We start from the raw sequence: 18,590 nt of genomic DNA on the forward strand, positions 1-18,590 counted from the left end.
ATAGTGCTGTGATGAACATATCAGTGCATGTGTCTTTTTGGTAAAATGATTTATTGTTTTGGGGGGGATACATACCAAATAGTAGGAGTGCTGGGTCAAATGGTAATTATGTTTTAAGTTCTTAGAGGAAGCTACACACCGCTTTCCACAGTGGCTGAACTAACTTACATTCCTACTAGCAGTGTATAAGTGTTCCTTTTCTCCACAACCTCACCAACATTTGTTGTTTTTTGACTTTTTAATAATAGCCATTCTGACTGGTGTGAGATGGTATTTGACTGGTTTTTATTTGCATTTCTCTAATGATTAGTGATGGTGAGCATTTTCTCATGTATTTGTTGGCCACATATATATCTTCTTTTGAGAAGTGTCTGTTCATGTCCTTTGCCCATTTTTTAAATGAGGTTATTTGGTTTTTGTTTGTTGAATTGTTTAAGTTACTTATAGATTCTGAATATTAGACCTTTGTCAGATACATAGTTTGTGAATATTTTCTCCCATTCCATAGGTTGTCTGTTTACTCTCATGACAATTTCTTTTACTGTACAGAAGCTCTTTAAGTTATCCACTTGTCAATTTTTGTTTTTGTTGAAAATGTTTTTAGGTACTTAGTCATAAATTCTTTGCCAAGGCCAATGCCCAGAATGAATTTCATAGGATTTCTTCTAAAGTTTTTTTTTTTAAATTTTAGATCTTACATTTAAGTCTTTAATCCATCTTGAGCTAATTTTTTTATATGCTGAAAAAAAGGTGTCCAGTTTCAATCTTCTGCCTATGGCTAGCCAGTTATCCCAGCACCATTTATTGAGTAGGGAGTTCTTTCCCTACTGCTTGTTGTCAATTGTTGAGATCAAGGTGGTTGTAGGTGTGTGGCTTTATTTCTGGGTTCTCCATCTTTTCCATTGGTCTATATGTATGTTTTTGTACCAGTACCATGCTGTTTTGGTTACTGTAGCCTTGTAGTATGGTTTGAAGTCAGGTAGTGTAATGCCTCCAGCTTTTTTCTTTTTGCCTAAGATTGCTTTGGCTATTTAGGCCCTTTTTCGGTTCCATATAAATTTTAGAATCATTGTTTTCTAATTCTTTGAAAAATGACACTGATAGTTTGATAGGAATAGCACTGTATTATAAATTGCTTTGGACAGAATGACCACTTTAACAATATCAATTCATCCTATCCATAAACATGGAATATTTTTCTGTTTGTGTCATCTCTTATTTCTTTCAGCAATGTTTTGTAATTCTCGTTGTAGAGATCTTTCACCTCCTTAGTTAGCTGTATTCCTCATAACTTTATTCTTTTTCTGGTTATTGTAAATGAGATTATAGTCTTGATTTGGCTGTCAACATGAGTGTTATCGATGTATAGAAATGCTACTGATTTTCAGACATTGAAGTTGTTTATCAGTTATAGGAGCCTTTTGGCAGGGTTTATGGGATTTTCTAGGTATAGAATCATATTGTCTGTAAAAAGAGATTGGCTTCTCTTCTTATTTGTATGCCCTTTACTTCTTTCTCTTGCCTGATTGCTCTGACTAGGACTTCCAGTAATAATTGAATAGGAGTGGTGAGAGAGGGCATCCTTGGCTTTTTCCAGTTCTCAAAAGAAATGCTTCCAGCTTTTTGCCCATTCAGTATGATGTTGGCTGTGGGTTTGTCATAGGTGGCTCTTGTTATTTTGAGGTATGTTTCCTCGATGCCTACTTTGTTGAGCATTTTTAACATGAAGGGATGTTGAATTGTATCAAAAGATTTTTTCTCTGTCTATTGACATGATCATGTGGTTTTTGTTTTTAATTCTGTTTATGTGGGTGAATCACATTTATTGGTTTACATGTGTTGAGCTAACCTTGCATACCATGAATAAAGCCTACTCGGTCATGGTCAGTTAACTTTTTGATGTGCTGCTGGATTCAGTTTGGTAGTATCTTGTTGAAGATTTTTGTGTGTATATTCATCAGGGATATTGGCCTGATGTTTTCTTTTTTCACTGTGACTCTGCCAGATTTTTGTATCAGAATGATGCTGGCTTTATAGAATGAGTTAGGGAGGTCTCTCCTTTATTTTTTGGAATAATTTCAGAAGGATTAGCTCTTCTTTGTACATCTGGTAGAATTTGTCTGTGAATTCATATGGTCCTGGGCTTTTATAGGTTGGTAGATTTTTTTATTAATGATTCAATTGCAGAACTTATTATTGGTCTATTCAAGATTTCAATTTCGTCCTGTTTCAATCTTGGGAGCCCGTGTGTGTCCAGAAATGTATCCATTCTTCTAGGTTTTCTACTTTGTATGCATAGAGATGTTCATAATAGTCTCTAAGGATTTTTTTTTATTTCTGTAAGGCCATTTGTAATGTTACTTTTGTCACTTCTGATTGTGTTTATTTGGATCTTTCCCCTTTTTTCTTTATTAATCTAGTTAGCAGTCTATTGATCTTGTTTATGCTTTCAAAGAACCAACTTTCGGTTTTGTTGATTTGTTGTGTAGATTTTTGCATCTCAGTTTTGATCAGTTCAGCTCTGATTTTGGTTATTTTCTTCTGGGAGCTTTGGAGTTGGTTTGCTTTTGTTCCTCTAGTTATGGCATTAGTTTGTTAATTTGAGTTCTTTCTAACTTCTTGATTTAGTCATTTAGTGCTATAAACTTTCCTCTTAACACTGCTTTAGCTATGTCCCAAAAATTCTGGTGTGCTGTGCCTCTGTTTTCATTAATTTCAAATGATTTTTTTTCTGCCTTAGTTTAATTTTTTACCCAGAAATCATTCAGGTGCAGTTTAACTTCCATGTAATTCTATGGTTCTAAGGGATCTTCTTGGTATTGATTAGTATTTTCATTGCACTGTGGTCTGAGAGTGTGGTTGTTATTTTTTTAAAATTAGTTGAGGCTTGCTTTATGGCTGAGCATGTGCTCAATCTTAGAATATGTGCCATGTGCTGATGAGAAGAGTGTATATCCTGTTGTCAGGTAGGGTGTTCTATAGATGTCTATTAGGTCTATTTGGTCGTGTTGAGTTTAAGTCTAGAATATCTTTATTAGATTTCTGCCTTGATGATCTGTCTAACGTTGTCAGTGGGATGTCGAAGTCTCCCACTTGACTTGTGTGGTTCTCTAAATCTCTTTGTAGACCTCTAAGAACTTCTTTAAAAATGAATCTGGGTGCTTCAATGTTGGGTGCGTATATATTTAGGATAGTTAAGTCTTCTTATCAAATCGAACCATTTATCATTATGTAATGCCCTTCTTTGTCCTTTTTGATCATTGTTGGTTTAAAACCTATTTTATTTGATATAAGAATAGCAACTCCCCTGCTCTTTTTTGTTTTCAGTTTGCCTGATAGCTCCTTGTCCATCCCGTCACTTTGAGCCTGTGGGTGTCATTGGTATCATTACTTGTAAGATGGGTTTCTTGAAGACAGTTGTTGGGTCTTGCTTCTTTATCCAATTTGACATTCTATTTCTTTTTTCTTTTCTTTTCTTTTTTTTTTTTTTTTTTTTTGAGACAACGTCTCGCTCTGTCACCCAGGCTGGAGTGCAGTGGCGCGATCTCAACTCACTGCAACTTCTGCCTCCTGGGTTCAAGGGATTCTCCTGCCTCAGCTTCCTGAATAGCTGGGACTACAGGCGCCCGCCACCACTCCTGGCTAATTTTTTGTATTTGTAGTAGAGATGGGATTTCACCGTGTTAGCCAGGATGGTCTCGATCTCCTGACCTTGTGATCTGCCCGCCTCGGCCTCCCAAAGTGCTGGGATTACAGGCGTGAGCCACCAACTCTATGCCTTTTAAGTGGGGCATCTAACCCATTTACATTTAAAACCCATATTGCTATGTGAGGATTTGATCCTGTCATTGTGTTGTTAGCAGGTTGTTAGGCAGACTTGATTGTATAGTTGGTTTGTAGTGTCAATGGACCTTGTACTGAAATGTGTTTTTGTGATGGCAGGTATTGTTCTTTCATTTCTATGTTTAGCACTCCCTTTAGAACCTCTTATAAGGCAGGTAGTGGTAACAAATTCCCTTAGAATTTGCTTCTCTGAAAAAGATTTTATTTCTCCTTTTCTTATGAAGCTTAATTTGGAAGGATATGAAATTCTTGGTTGGAATTTCTTTTCTTTAAGAATGCTGAAAATTGGCCCCCAGTCTCTTCTGGAGTATAAGGTTTCTGCTAAAAGCTCCACTGTTAGCCTGATGGAATTCCCTTTATAAATGACCTGCCCCTTCTCTCTAGCTGCCTTTAGGACTTCTTCTTTCTCTTTTTTTTTTTTTTTTTTTTGAGACGGAGTCTCCCTCTGTCGCCCAGGCTGGAGTGCAGTGGCATGATCTCAGCTCACTGCAAGTTCCGCCTCCCGGGTTTACGCCATTCTCCTGCCTCAGCCTCCCAAGTAGCTGGGACTACAGGTGCCCGCCACCTCGCCCGGCTAGTTTTTTGTATTTTTTAGTAGAGACGGGGTTTCACCGTGTTAGCCAGGATGGTCTCGATCTCCTGACCTTGTGATCCGCCCGTCTCGGCCTCCCAAAGTGCTGGGATTATAGGCGTGAACCACCGCACCTGGCTGTGTGATTTATTTTGTAAGCAATATGAGTGAAGCAGGCACTCCTTGAGAGACACCCCCTCAGAGCAGCTCAGAAACAGAGATCCTCTGTATCCAGAACACAGAGAAGGTAGCCCAGACCAACTGGCAAGAGGGAGGGGGACAAAGAATGATGTGTAGCTTGTATTCACCGGGAGAAAGCCTGCAATTGCTTGAAAGGAAAGGTAGAAACAAAGGAATTGTAGAGGCTTTTCATACCCTGCATTAAAGTTAAAATCTAATTTAGATGAAAATGGATGCATAGAAATTAAACGTGTGTGCGTGGCTTTCGTCGTTAAGTTGTGGGCCCTGTAATGAGAGCTTTACCAAATTTATTCCCTTGGCTTGAAAATAAAAATGCTTTTTGAAATTTGATTTTGTTGTGTTACAAATTGTTTTAGCTTTGTGAATAGTACAAACCCCATTTCTGATCTGCCTCAAACAAAAATAGAGCATTAAAGTGTTTAAGATTCAATCAAAGGCTTGCTGTGAGCGGCACAATATTAAAATAACAGAAAAATCAATTCAATTTTTATTTTGAATATGATTTGTCACAAATAGCATTCTAATAGATAACACTGATTATATGGTAGCAAATGTAATTTATATATACCAAGTGCTCTGCCTTTGTCAGAGTCAGCATTAAGGAATTTGACACGTATGCAGGAGAACAATAAATGTCAACTGAAATATATACCAGTTAGATATCAATGGGATGCTGAAATGAATGATGCCGGCACATGCTATACTTATAAGTAATAATATGCAGTCTAAAGTAGCCTGGGTTTTCAAATAAGAACCCTTTTTATGTTGTCATTTAAAATATCTCATATTTCTGAAGGTCAGGAATAAATGGCACTATTAGCATTAAAAGCTAGTAAAAGAAAAAGTAATTTGTTGTTCATTTAACATAACATTTTATGAAATAGCTTTGTAAAGTATTCATTTTTTTTCTCCCTGTGGAGGCTGGGAAGACAGGAGGAAGATGCCTGATTCTCAATGAAGGGCTTTTTATTGCACCTTTGTTACTGTTAACATCTTGATTCAGTTAAGATCTCCATGGAATTATGTGGTTTGTTCCTGGGCAGGTTAATACTGTGAAATAAAGACGTCTACACAACTGTAGTCTTGGCTGGCTCCCGCAGGATGCTGCCCGGGTCCTGGCTTTGGTCCTTACCAGTAGTGCCATTTGGTATAGGGATGATAGTATGACACTAGGGACAAGTGGCAAGACTGTCAGAAACTGAGAATGGAGGGTTTTGATGTGACAGACATAGGTCCTCAAGAGAAAGAGGAGGGAGGCTCTTGCTATGTATCTGGGGAGCAGTGGCAGCGAAATCAGGATGTAAATCCAAATACAGATGTGGGGCCATCTTAGAAAGGCTCAGCCATAGAAACCCACTAAATCACCTTTCACCAGCCACAGGTCCTGAATCCCAAAATACTGTAGACCTCATCCATCTAGGCTCGTGGGCAACCCTCTCGGCTGGTCCTTTTCTTTATGTATTCTGAATTTTCAGCTTCCCTAGAACCAATCAGTCAAAATCTTTCTCTTTTTTTCTCTCTCCTCTAAAATGTGTATAAAAAATTAAAATAACACAAAATAACATTGCCAAACACCACTATAACCACTGTAATTAGCAAAGGTGAATGTTTTATCACGTTTTCTTCAAGTTCTTTTGTAAGAAGGAAACAAATATGGCACTTGGGACCACATGGCTATCTAGGTGCAGCCAGGAAGAGATCAGATCATCAGGTAGACCAGCATACTCTGAACAGGTCTTCGGAGAGAATGCACTGAGAGTGGATAAAGACGATGCAGACACTGGGGCTGAAGGGGGAGGAAGCTGGGAACCCTGCATGGGGTTGTGGAGCACCAGGACTCATTCCTGGCTCTGAAGGGCTCCTAAGGAACGGGTGAGAGAAGGAAATGCAGAGCAGCCTACTCCCAGCACGGACCTCCAGGATCCTAGTGGCAGAAAACATCATGACACCCACAGACAATTGAGTCGGCAGGGGGAGCTGCCCAGAGAGGGGGCGGAAACAGAGCTTGAACGTGCAGGGAGCCCAGGTGGTTTCGTGCAGGGTCAGCTCCAATGGAACACGGCCACAGACACCTATCCCCCAAGGCTCTCTATATTCCTTTGGTGGCTTTGACCTTTGTTAGCTGCTGGACCTGGAAAGAGCAAAGCTGTCTTTTCCAACAAACTGGGGTGAGTCTGATCTGTGCTGGCTCACAGGGCAGCCTCAGCTGCCCCACTGAAGCACTTTTGCCAGTGACCACCACCATAATGCTTTCACCTGCAGCCCTTGTGCTACCCCCCACCAGAGTCCTTTTACCCTGCTGCCCTCCTGGACCACTTTAGCCCACAGCATCCAATAGAGTACTGTTGCCAGCAGTCTGGGAGCACCTTGGTTCCCTTAGAGCAGCTGGTGCTTCACTTCAAGGGGCCAGAGGAAAAAGCTATGGGCCCAGTCCCAGCCCCCCAGGGTTAAAGCATGCAGCCTAGGAGTGTCAAGCTGAGTATTGGCCCTCTGAAAGCATCCAGAACAAACACTCAACTATACCCAACCTGTACCACAGTCAAACCCTCAAGGGCAACAAAGAACATGAAAACAAAAAGCCCCATCCAAAAGACAGCAACTTCAAAGGATAAAGGTACATTAGCCCCCACAGAAAGAACCAGTGCAAGAACTCTGGCAACTCTAAAAACCAGAGTGTTTTCTTACCTCCAAATGATCACACCAGCTCCCCAGCAATGGTTCTTAACCAGACTGAAATGGCTGAAATGTCAAACATAGAATTCAGAATCTGGATGGCAAGGAAGCTCAATGAGACACAAGAGAAGGTTGAAACCCAATCCAAGGAAAATAATAAAATGATCCAAGAGTTGAAAGATGACATTGCCATTTTAAGAAAGAACCAAACTGAACTTCTGGAAATAGAAAATTTACTACAAGAATTTCATAATACAATTGGAAGCATTAACAGCAATTGGAATAGACCAACCTGAAGAAGGAATCTAAGAACTTGAAGACCACTCCTTCAAAGCAATGCAGGCAGAAAAAAATGAGGAAAAAAGAATTTTAAAAAATGAACAAAATCTCCAAGAAATATGCGATTGTGTAAAGAGACCAAGCCTAGGACTCACTGGCATTTCTGAAAGAGAGCAAGCAACTTAAAAAATACATTTGAGGATACAGTCCATGAAAAATTTCCTAATCTTGCTAGAGAGGTTTACATGCGAATTCAAGAAATTCAGAGAATCCCTGTGAGATACTACATAAGATGCCCATCCCCAAAACATATTGTAATCAGATTCTCCAAGGTCAATATGAAAGAAGTCCTGGCCGGGCGCAGTGGCTCAAGCCTGTAATCCCAGCACTTTGGGAGGCCGAGACGGGCGGATCACGAGGTCAGGAGATTGAGACCGTCCTGGCTAACACGGTGAAACCCCATCTCTACTAAAAATACAAAAAATTAGCTGGGCGTGGTGGCAGGAGCCTGTAGTCCCAGCTACTTGGGAGGCTGAGGCAGGAGAATGGCGTGAACCCAGGAGGCAGAGGTTGCAGTGAGCCAAGATTGTGCCACTGCACTCCAGCCTGGGGCACAGAGCGAGACTCCCTCTCAAAAAAAAAAAAAAGAGAGAGAACTGTCAATTCTTGCACAGAAAAAGGAAGAGAGGAAGAGGTGACCCCAAAGGAGCACTTGATTGCCATGCAGGTCAAACTCTCCCAACAAAAGGCCCAAGTTGGCCCAAGGAATTTTCTTATCAGGTAATGAAAATTGTTTTTAGTGGCAAGAATGAGCTCATTACAAATGCAGCTTGTGCTAATAATGATAATTTGCTGAGCAGTAAAAGCACCTCTCTACCTCCCCCGCCAACAGACGACACTCTAGAAATTATAGGCTAGGGAGAAACAGAAAGGATAAAGATTAAGGAAAAGATTTGCAATGCGGAACTGCTTAAACAAAGGGAGTTACAGATTTGCACATTGAACTCGGTGATCTTAATCACGAAGTTGTAGAATAATTAGATACTGTTAAAGAATTGTTTAAATTGCCTTTATTCAATTTTGTTACCTCTATCACTGGGTTGTTTTTTCTGGTTTTGTTTCAGTTTTACAGCTCAAGCCATTTTTTAAAATTGGTGCAAAATGAATTAGTCAGTGACTTAAATATGGATGCACCATAAGATCCCATGGATGGGAGTAAGATATGGGCAGTTGCAAGGGGTCATTTCAGTCCTCACACCCCGTTAATTTCATGGGCAAAGACCCCCAATAACCTTGAGGCCCTAGGAGCTATCTGCGAACTGGGAGAAGGGGCCAGGCAGCTATCCATTCCTGTCTCTCATTCCTGAGAGGCCAGCACAGATGCAGCAGGCTGGGCCACCCCCGAGTCCTGGCAGTGGGGAGATCTAGCTCCACCTTTCCTTTACAAGATTGTGGGTTTTAACTCTTCCAGCGTTTTCAGAACACTGGGAAAAAATCCCGACAGTTCACTGAGTTTTGCCTCAGCCCTTGGAAGGGAATGCCAGCTGCCTTCTATTGAGATGTGGCTTTTTTCCTTTAAACACCTTTTTTTTTTTTTTTTTTTTTTTTTTTTTTTTTTTTTTTTTTGAGACGGAGTCTCACTCTTTTGCTCAGGCTGGAGTGCAGTGGTGTGATCTTGGCTCACTGTAATCTCTGCCTACCCAGTTCAAGTGATCCTCCCACCTCAGCCTCCTGAGTTGCTGGGATTACAGGCATGTGCCACAACGCCTGGCTAATTTTTGTAGTTTTAGTAGAGATGGGGTTTCACCATGTTGGCCAGGCTGGTCTCAAACTCCTGACCTCAGGTGATCCACCCGCCTCAGCCGCCCAAAGTGCTGAGATTACAGGCGTGAACCACTGCACCTGACCTTTCTTTAAACATTTAATCTCTAAAATATTAAAATATCTTTTAATACAAATAGGGATATTTTTAATGACTTTTTTCTTGCTTATAAAAACAATACCTATTGTCTATGGAAAACTGAAAAAAGCATAAATAAACAAATAAAAATAACCAATAGGACCATCATCCAAATGACCACTGCTAGCATTATAGGTTAGTACCCACGCCCCCACCCTTTTTTAAAAACAAAAAGCAGGATTATAGAGTGTATGAGTTTGTGTGTATGAGTAACACACACAGGTCTGCTGTTATTGTACAGTTTTATGACCTGCCTAAGGGATCCTAGGTATTTTTATACAACACCATTTTTCCATCATATCATTAAAAAATAATGAAATGTACCATAATCCGGAACCCTGTGGGGAAGGTGCCGTTATCTGGTTTTGTGTGACCATCTCCCTTTACACACATTCCTGGTTGTTTTTCTAGACAAAGGTTCTTAACCAGGCCTGTGGTGGGGACCCACGGCTGTCTAATGAAATCCATGGGCCTCTTGTCAGAACAAGATTTCCAAATGTTTAAAGCAAAATACATAAGATTACAAGGGAAACAATATTGAAATATTATCAAAATATTAAAAAGAACAAATTTATAAAACAGCCATTTGTTTCTTTATTCTTATATTGAATAACAGTATGTGAGAGAGTAGATATAGCCACTATAATTAACCACCATGATTATAAAGAGATGAGCTTTAACATCATTCAAGCTGTTTGCAGCCAGAGCCACGTGATACAAAAACATCCGTGATTGCTCTCAGGCTAAGGTGACGGGTCCTGCAGTGGTTCGTGGCTTACATTCATCAAGGAAGGAAATACTAAATTTCGCCTGGAAGTTAGTGAAAACAATGATGTAACTTTTTTTCTCATCAAAGTTCTCTGACCTTCTGACTTCTACCCATGGAATCATGGTAGCCCAGGATGTCCAGGTGAAAATTCTTGCCTTGGAAAAAATCTTCCAGACCCAGACCCAGCTTGCTGCCTTGTGTGACTCTGCATGTTTCTGAGCGGATGACAACGGTCTCATTGTCCCAGGAGCTGTTTTTTTGTTTCTTCTGCATGCGGATGGTTGCTGAGGGAGGTCAGGGTGCCTGCTAGTGGCAAGAGCATGTTATCCAGTGTTACAGCTTGAACTATGTCCCTCAAAAAAAAAAAAAAAAAAACCGTGTGAAAGTCCTAGTCCCCGTACTTTATGTGACTCATTTGGAACTAGAGTCATTGCAGGTGTAATGAGTTACAATGAGGTCACAGTGGAGTAGGGCATGCTCCCGATCCAGTGCGACTGATGTCCTTTGTAAGAAGATGGCCGTGTGAAGGCAGAGAGGCACCCAGGGGGCCTGGAGTTAGTAGCAAGAAATGCCAACATGGCTGCAAAACACAGCAAGCTAAGAATAGGTAAGGAAGGATTCCCCCATGGGTTTCAGAGGGAGCAGGGGCCTGCTAACACCCCAGTTTTGGACTTCCCGCCCCCAGAACTGTGAGACAATAAATTTCTGTTGTCTTAAGCCACTCAGTTTGTGGGACTTTGTGGAGGCAGCCCTATCACACCAATATAGCTGATATCTGCTAACTGGACCCTTCTGGGGACCGGGATTCTGGAAAACCAGGGCTGGGGTGGGCGTGGCATCTGTGTCGCTGTCAGTAACATGCCAGGACCCAGAGACCGTTTGGTTAGAGGGTTGGGCTAGGTCTTCAGTGAAGATCCTGGCCTGGCTGCAGTGTTACCTCGGGGGTTAGGAACCCTAGCTCATGGTCAACATAACCTGGAGAAAAGCCGCACAAGAAACTTCAGCATGCGGAGAAGCAGCCTCTTTATACTCACATGACAAAAAAAAAAAAAAAAGGTCTTTATCATTAATGACATGCGACTGTCAACCACTCAGGATGCAGGCGGCAGTTAAAAACTTCTTGTTATTAAATTTCTTTATTGCTCATTGGGCATGATGCCAACACGAGAACGGCAGGTTTCGGAAGCCCCACTTAAAGTTCACCTCTCCCTGGGAGACGCTGCGCTTCTAGCCTTCTGCATACTTTGCGGAGGACAGTGGCTCTAGGTAAATCTTCCCACTGCATGGTATACTTGGCCTCTGAGCACAGCCACATGTCAACGGAGTTCTGGGGTCCTCTCTCAGGGGCCTTCCAAGGGCAGGGCAGCTTTCATCTAGGAGAGAAATCATCCGTGTGAGTTGAAGGCAACTGGCCCAGCTAAGCAGAAAGGCCACTGCACACATTTCATCCCCTTTTTGAAACATTAGTAGGAAGGAAGGAGACAGCCCTCCTCACCTGGAATAGAAAAATCGGGATATTTTGGCAGCAGCTCTTCATGCTGCAAAACTTTTGGAGAAGGAGCAGAAGTTTTTGTGGAGCTAACTCCGTATATTCTAAAACAAGAACAGAAGTCACGAAGTTATGGACCTTTCCTTCAGAATAGAATAAGAATAAATATAAATACAATATATAAGAGTAAATATATGAACATGGTATGTTTATTTCCTTACAATTTATTCTAAAGGGAAAGATCATCCTCCTCATTTTGCAGAAGAGAAAACTGAGGCCACTCAGCACCCTTGGGCCATAAGCCACTGCCAGGATGGTAGCCCTGCTGGTTTTTACTCCCAGCCCCTCCCTGCAAACCAGCAAAGAACACAGGTAGAGCTGCTGGAAAATGCTGAGCGCAGGTCAGAAGCAGGGGGCAGCTGCCTACTGGGGAAGCCCTGAAACTACAAATGAGGCACCTTTTCTAAGACAAATCACACACAAATCGTCCTAGTGCTGGGATAGGGACATCTGGTAAACCCCCGTCCTGGGTTTGCACTTCTCCCTTTGATCTTGTGCCTAGGGTGCCGACCCAAGCCAGACTCACTCTTCATATGGTTTCAGATGTGCTTTCTTGGCCCTCTCTGTGATGTCCAGGAAATCCTTGTAGCAGTTTTTGGCCATGACAGTATATCTCGTGCCACAGCCAAATTCAGTGACCCTGGCTCTCGGCAGGTAGCCTGCCCAGCCAGGGATTGGAGGCTCCTGGAGAGGTTTCTTTACGTATTTGCATTCTGTGAAAAGATACCATGGCACAGAGAAAGCAACTAAAAAATGTTATCCACTGATCCAGAAGCTGAGGCCTGAAAACTTGTGACTTGCCTAGGGTCTCCTAGTTCTCAGACCAGCACCCTCTTCCATAACCAGGACTGTGCTCTGTCCCCTAGAAATGTTTGTTTCTGGCCAGGCACTGTGACTCATGCCTGTAATCCCAGCCCTTTGGGAGGCCGAGGTGGGCAGATCACCTGAGGTCAGGAGATCGAGACCACTCTCGGCAACATGGTGAAACCCTGTCTCTACTAAAAATGCAAAAAGTAGCCGGGCATGGTGGCGCGCACCTGTAGTCCCAGCTACTTGGGAGGCTGAGGTGGGAGAATCGCTTGAACCTGGGAGGCAGAGGTTGCAGTGAGCTGAGATTGCACCACTGCACTCCAGCCTGGGCAACAGAGTGAGACTCCGTCAGAAAGAAAGAAAAGAAAGAAAAGAAGAGAAGAGAAGAGAAAATAAAAGAAGGAAAGGAATGAAAGGAAAGAAAGAAAATAAAAGAAAAAGAAAAAGAAATGTATCTTTCTCATTTTAAGAAATGGAGCCTTTGCGTTTGGCACTGACCCCTGGGATTTGGAACTGTGTGGGATTCTGGGTACTCTGGGGCAGCTCAGCTGGCCTGTGAGAATCTACATGGGTGACCAGGGGTAAGGGGAAGTGGTTTCAGGACACTGCTACCCAGGAGCAGGGGGTGGTGCTGCTGATTGTACTGGTGCAGGGCCCGCAGGACCATCTCCTCGGAGTTGACAGGCTTCAGTTTTGGGGCAGTGGCCACTGCACAGCAAAATTCCCGCAACTGGTCTTTATAGTGCTGTGTTTTCTCCTGGAAGGTTTTCACACAGTGGTTCATGTCATCCTCCCTGGACGTTCCTTGGCAGCTGAGGAATGGTATGAAGCCTGCAAGAGCCGAATGGAATCACGGCCTTCAGCAAGACTGGCCAGCAAGAAATTCAGAGCCCGCCTAAACTCCCCAGCATTTCAGCCCACCCTTTGGCATTTCTTCCTCAGCCAACAGCACTACGTTTTTCCAAAGGCCATTAATACAAACAGTGCTGTTGTTTCCACTGTGACTGGGCCCTCCCAAGGTCACAAAAAATGACCTTGGAGCTGGGGAGGGAAGGCCCATTTCAACAAAGGCGGTGACAGTAATACTCTTTGAATAGCAAAGCCCCTGATGTCAGCCTGATGGAAAATGGGGAAAGCATTTAATGGGCCAAAATGATAGTCTAAGGAGTAATTGAAATTATTCATCTTTTTAGAGAGAAAGCTTATTTTCCTCGACACTTCCCAAATGCAATTTGGGATCTTTCTTGCCAGACCATCAGGAAATTGCAGGCTTATTAAGAGCAGAGCCCTATTACACAAAAAGGTAAATTCATTATCTGCAAGACCCACTCCTAGCACAAATTTTCACCATTTCCCACCAAGTAACATATAATCATTACAATTAGTATGGGTAAAACACAACTATTTACTTAAACTGGAGGCTGAATCCTAAGTACTATAACATTGTCACAATAAAACAATTTTTTTTTTTTTGCAGAACAAATGAGGAAAACTGGTTAAGAACTTGGTTTTAAACTGCAAAATAAATAAATAAATCTCTCTCCTTATGGAAGCCCAACATTCTTGCCATGGTCTCCAGGAAAACAAAACCTGACTTCGGAGTTGAAAGTAGCAATCCTCACCCCCTGAGCCCTACAATAACCCCCTCTGGAAGAATCTAATTACTAATCTTGACAGTGTTGGAAGCCTTCCACACATTGCCCAGTCTCCCCAACCCTTGGACGATTAAAAGATATCCTAATATCAGGAAGACCCTAGGGGCCTTGCCACAGTGGTTTCCCTGCCATCAGGGCCTACTTTGATCTGCCTAGGTTTTATATTAGTGCATATATGCACACACATAAGCATACAAGCTACCTTTATCGAGTCTCGCTAAGGACCAAGACATTTAAAATAGGTTATGTATGCTGGCTCCTTTAATCCTCACAACAATCTTATGGTATCTCATGTAGTGGGTTGAACTGTATCCTCCAAATAGATATATCCAAATCCTAACCCCTGGTACCTGTGAAAGTGCTCTTATCTACAAATAGGGACTTCTCAGATGTAATTAAGGGTCTAGAAATGAGATCATCCCAGATTTAGGGTGGGTCCTAAATCCAATGACTGATGTCCTTACACCTGAAAGAAGAGGGAGACTTGAGACACAGGGGGAAATGCCATGTGAGGATGAAGTGACTGGAGAGATGCTGCCACAAGCCAAGAACACTGGGGCCACCAGAAGCTGGAAGAAGCAAAGGTGGGATCCTTCCCTAGCGCCTTCAGAAAGAGCATGGCCCTGCGGGCACCTCAATTTCAGACATTTGGCCTCAGAACTGTGAGGGAATGCATTTCCATTGCTTTAAACCACCTAGTTTGTGGCAATTTGTTGCAGTGGTCCTAGAAAACTAATACATCCATTTTATAGAATGTTGTACTTACCACAGAGAGGCAAGTTACTTAACAGTCTCATTGACAGTGGCCAAACAGATTCGAACCTCAGCTTGTCAGAACCCAAAGCCCATTCTCAACCAGCTGTTAGGACCGGGGTGAGGCTGGGCAACCTTGGAATATCCCCCTAGCACCACTCCTCCTGAGAACGGCTGTATGGGAGAGCCAAGGGTCTGTGGGGACCACTGGGTTTGTCACCCACAGGGATATGACTTAGTAAGTTCTCAGTAGCCCAGAAGCCTGAGGAGGAATAGCCTCTAGGTAGGGCAACCAATTGTCCTGGTTTGCCAAGGACTGAGGAGTTTCCCAAATGCAAGATTTTCAGTGTTAAGGAAAGTCCCAGGCAGTCCCAGGACAAAGGCAGTTCCAGGTAGACCAGGGCTGTTGGTCAGCCTTCCTTTAGGGGATGCAGGAAAGGATGGGAGCACAAGGATAACCTTTGTGGAGGACTTGAGAAAACTTGGGGAGGACAGGGCCTCTACTTATTCGTGTGTCTATCCTCATCACATTGTGTCTATCCTGGTCCAGATTCTTTCAACAGGCATTAAGTGCTTCCTCTGCATACCAGGCCATGTTCTGGGACATGTGGTCTAAGTTCTGCCTCTCAGAACCCAGCCATCAGCCATCTTCAGCGATGGAATGCTCTCAATGCATGTCTCAAAAGCTAGAACGCCTAGACTGGTCCAGTTGGCTGCACAGACACAGACAGTGGGTCAAGGCAGGGACAGAGACCAGGACACAGGTTCCCCTGCCGGGCACAGCTGCAGGGCACATCCACACTTACCGCTGTAGCCTGGTGTGATTGGCAGATTTCTCATGAAGGTCTTGGAAGGCTCCATGATTTCGCTCTCTGTTAGTGGAGGGAAGAGGGAATGAAATGATCTCATCAAAAGTCACTACCTTAAGGAATTACTATGGAGTGTGCACAAGCTCTTGGAAGTGGAAGAATGACTGCCAGGGGTTAGGCCTGAGAGGCACCATCTTACCCAAAGGCAGTGACATAGCTGGCTTCAGTCATAAACCAATGACCTATGACCAAGGGCCCATCACCTTTTCTGTTAACTTGGATAACAGTCTGTAGATCACACCTCCCAGCGTCTCCTCTCCCCGGAAGCACCCTCCCCTCCATCCAACCTCCAGCCATCCAATAATTGTGAACTAGACTCATACTATGGCTGTGAAACATGATACAGGCTGGAAATGCAAAGCTGAGCAAGCCCAGAAGCCCCTGTGTGAGGTTCACGAACCTCAGGGGAGGAGAGAGATGAGGCCCACACACCCCCAGACCCCCTTCTTGATCCAGGTGAAATCAGGTTGCAGTGGTGATAGTTGCCAGCCCCCACCATCACCCCTGGAACATCTGACAATGTCCAGAGGCATATTTGGCTGTCAGAAGTGGGGGATGGGATGCTACTGAACATCCTGCAATGCACAGGGCCCCCCCCGCATTCTCCGGCACACACACACACACACACACACATGCACGCACGCACGCACGCACAAGGGAGAAGGAGTTCTGGCTCGAAGGAATCAGGAAGTCCCAAAAGGCAGACATGGAGTCCAAGGAGGGTAAGCAGAGGCCACCCTCTGCTTCAGCGGGCTCCACTGAAACATCAGTTTATGTGAATGCTGTTTCTGCAATAAGACACCTTCCCTCTTTGGGCATCGCTGGTCATTCCCCCCAAGTGGGCTGAGGCCTTGCCAAGTCCTGACTGCTGAGCCAGTTCGTCTCTGTAAAGCAATGCCCTTGAGGCTGGAAGAAGAGGATTCAGGGTAGAGGGGAGGGCCACAGTCATGGCTTAGTCGGCACTGATGGGGATGGTTAAGACAGTTCAGCCCCTGCCAGGCTGACAGCAGTGAGGACTGTGCCACGTCTAGGCCGGTCTAACGGCATCACGTACCTGGCTCCTGGGAGGAAGCACTGAGCCTGGAGTCAGACAGACCTGGCTGTGAGACCATGTCCCACCCATACTGACCACCTGCTTACTTTTCTGAAAGCTTTCTACGCTTGTTCAGTCCTCTCAACAGCCCCATGATATAAATGCTATATTATACCCATTTCCCGATTTTAAAAGGCAACAGACAGGGAACACGGGCTATGCCCATGCAGTTGCAGCAGAACCGCATTCTCCTTTAATCCCCACAGCTTCCCTAAGAATGAGTTCCTGTTGGAACCTCCATTTTATAAATGAGAAAAATAAGGCACAGAGAGGTGAGGTAACTGTTTCAGGGTTCCAGAGTGAAAGGGGGTGTGAACAGGTGACCTCTAAACTCCCACGGACAGGATATGTTGCCCAAAAGCATCAGCTGGGGTAAAAGCCTGCCTGGAGGAGGTGGGCAGGGAGGAGGGTGGGGTGAGAGGCGGTGCCCTGAGAAGGGGGGCTAGGAGGGGGTAGAAAGTACCAGCAGGACCCCTCCTATCACCCTCTTCCAATCCCACCCCAGCGCTCACCTGGGCGGGGCTGGCTGTATCCGGCGCCCACCTGGCCTCTGCCGGGCCGCCCAGGATCCCTGCCTTCCACCAGGCCTTTGTGCGCTCACCCCGTGGAGCACAAAGCCCCCACCGCTGCCAGCCTGCCCCTCCCCCACTCTTCCCGGGGTCCCACCTGGAAGGTGGGTGAACGGAGTGACTCTGGGGCGCTTCCCCCAGCGCCCGGCACAGCCCGCCCCGCCAGTGTAAAGTCGGGCATCTGCGCAGCAAACATCTGGCCTCGGAGCTGTCCTCCGCGCCTTGGCTGCCCCAGCCAGGGACAGGGTATGCAGAGGGCTCTAGGTCAAAGCGGGCGTTTTTGCGGGTGTAGACCCGGCGGCGGCTGGGCCTGCTGGTCTGGCGAGGGAAGCGGGTGGGCGGGAACAGGGGGGCGGGGCCGGCAGTGGGCGGGAGGAGGCGAGGCCTGGGGGCCCTGGCGCCTCCAATACAGGAGCTTCCTGGGCCTGGCAGCCCCTCCCTCACTTTCTCCTGTTAGGAGAGGCAGATTTTCAGGTGGCCCAGACAGGTGAAGGCAGAGAAGAGTGGCTGTGCACCTGGGGAAGGTGAGTCATCCTTCTTTCTAATCACCCTTGGTGGGGCACCCAGACTTCCTCTCATTGGATTGAAACCCACCAAGATGTCCGCCCTATGAACCAGATTTTGTGGGAGCGGGCACGCGCTGGCTGCTCCCTTTACAGAAAAGGACGCTGAAGCTGCGCTACTTCCAGGACACGCTTGTTTGCGGCACCTCCCGGCCTTCCCTACCTCTACCTGTGTAAAAATTGAACTGCAAATGAAGGCTGGTGGAGCCTACCACCATTTATACCTCGCTTTTATCACCCCATTTAGAAATACCTCGGGCCATCAGGAAGCTTTCAGAGCCAACGCTGGAGGGTGACTCAGGTGTAGGCTCTGGACACAGCCAGTTTCACGTGAGGGCTGGGATGCCCAGGGGCAAGAGCCCGGCCAGGCCTTCTGCATGTTTTAGTGGCTTTCACTGGGGTGTAGTGGCATTGGCAGTGGTCACTCTGCTTA

At 44.8% G+C, this 18,590-nt stretch overlaps 1 protein-coding gene across 2 annotated transcripts; it reads right to left on the reverse strand.

Annotated features, from left to right (window-relative positions):
• Window positions 1-245: 245 nt before the first annotated feature.
• On the reverse strand, window positions 246-17,914 carry SPMIP5 (sperm microtubule inner protein 5). Of its 2 annotated transcripts, XM_028853430.2 has the most exons (6): window positions 17,692-17,914; window positions 15,870-15,935; window positions 13,268-13,486; window positions 12,372-12,558; window positions 11,792-11,889; window positions 246-11,669 (listed from the first exon to the last, which is right to left on the reverse strand). In XM_028853430.2, the coding sequence occupies exons 2-6, from the start codon at window positions 15,922-15,924 to the stop codon at window positions 11,524-11,526; spliced, it is 705 nt and encodes a 234-aa protein (XP_028709263.1). In that variant the 5' UTR covers window positions 15,925-15,935; window positions 17,692-17,914; the 3' UTR covers window positions 246-11,523. The 2 variants fall into 2 exon arrangements, with proteins under 2 accessions (XP_028709263.1, NP_001180956.1); NM_001194027.2 differs by lacking the exons at window positions 246-11,669; window positions 11,792-11,889; window positions 17,692-17,914 and having other exon boundaries at window positions 12,368-12,558; window positions 15,870-15,924.
• Between the last annotated feature and the right edge of the window lie 676 nt (window positions 17,915-18,590).

This window comes from Macaca mulatta, chromosome 9, assembly GCF_049350105.2.
Source record: "Macaca mulatta isolate MMU2019108-1 chromosome 9, T2T-MMU8v2.0, whole genome shotgun sequence".
NCBI lineage: Eukaryota > Metazoa > Chordata > Mammalia > Primates > Cercopithecidae > Macaca > Macaca mulatta.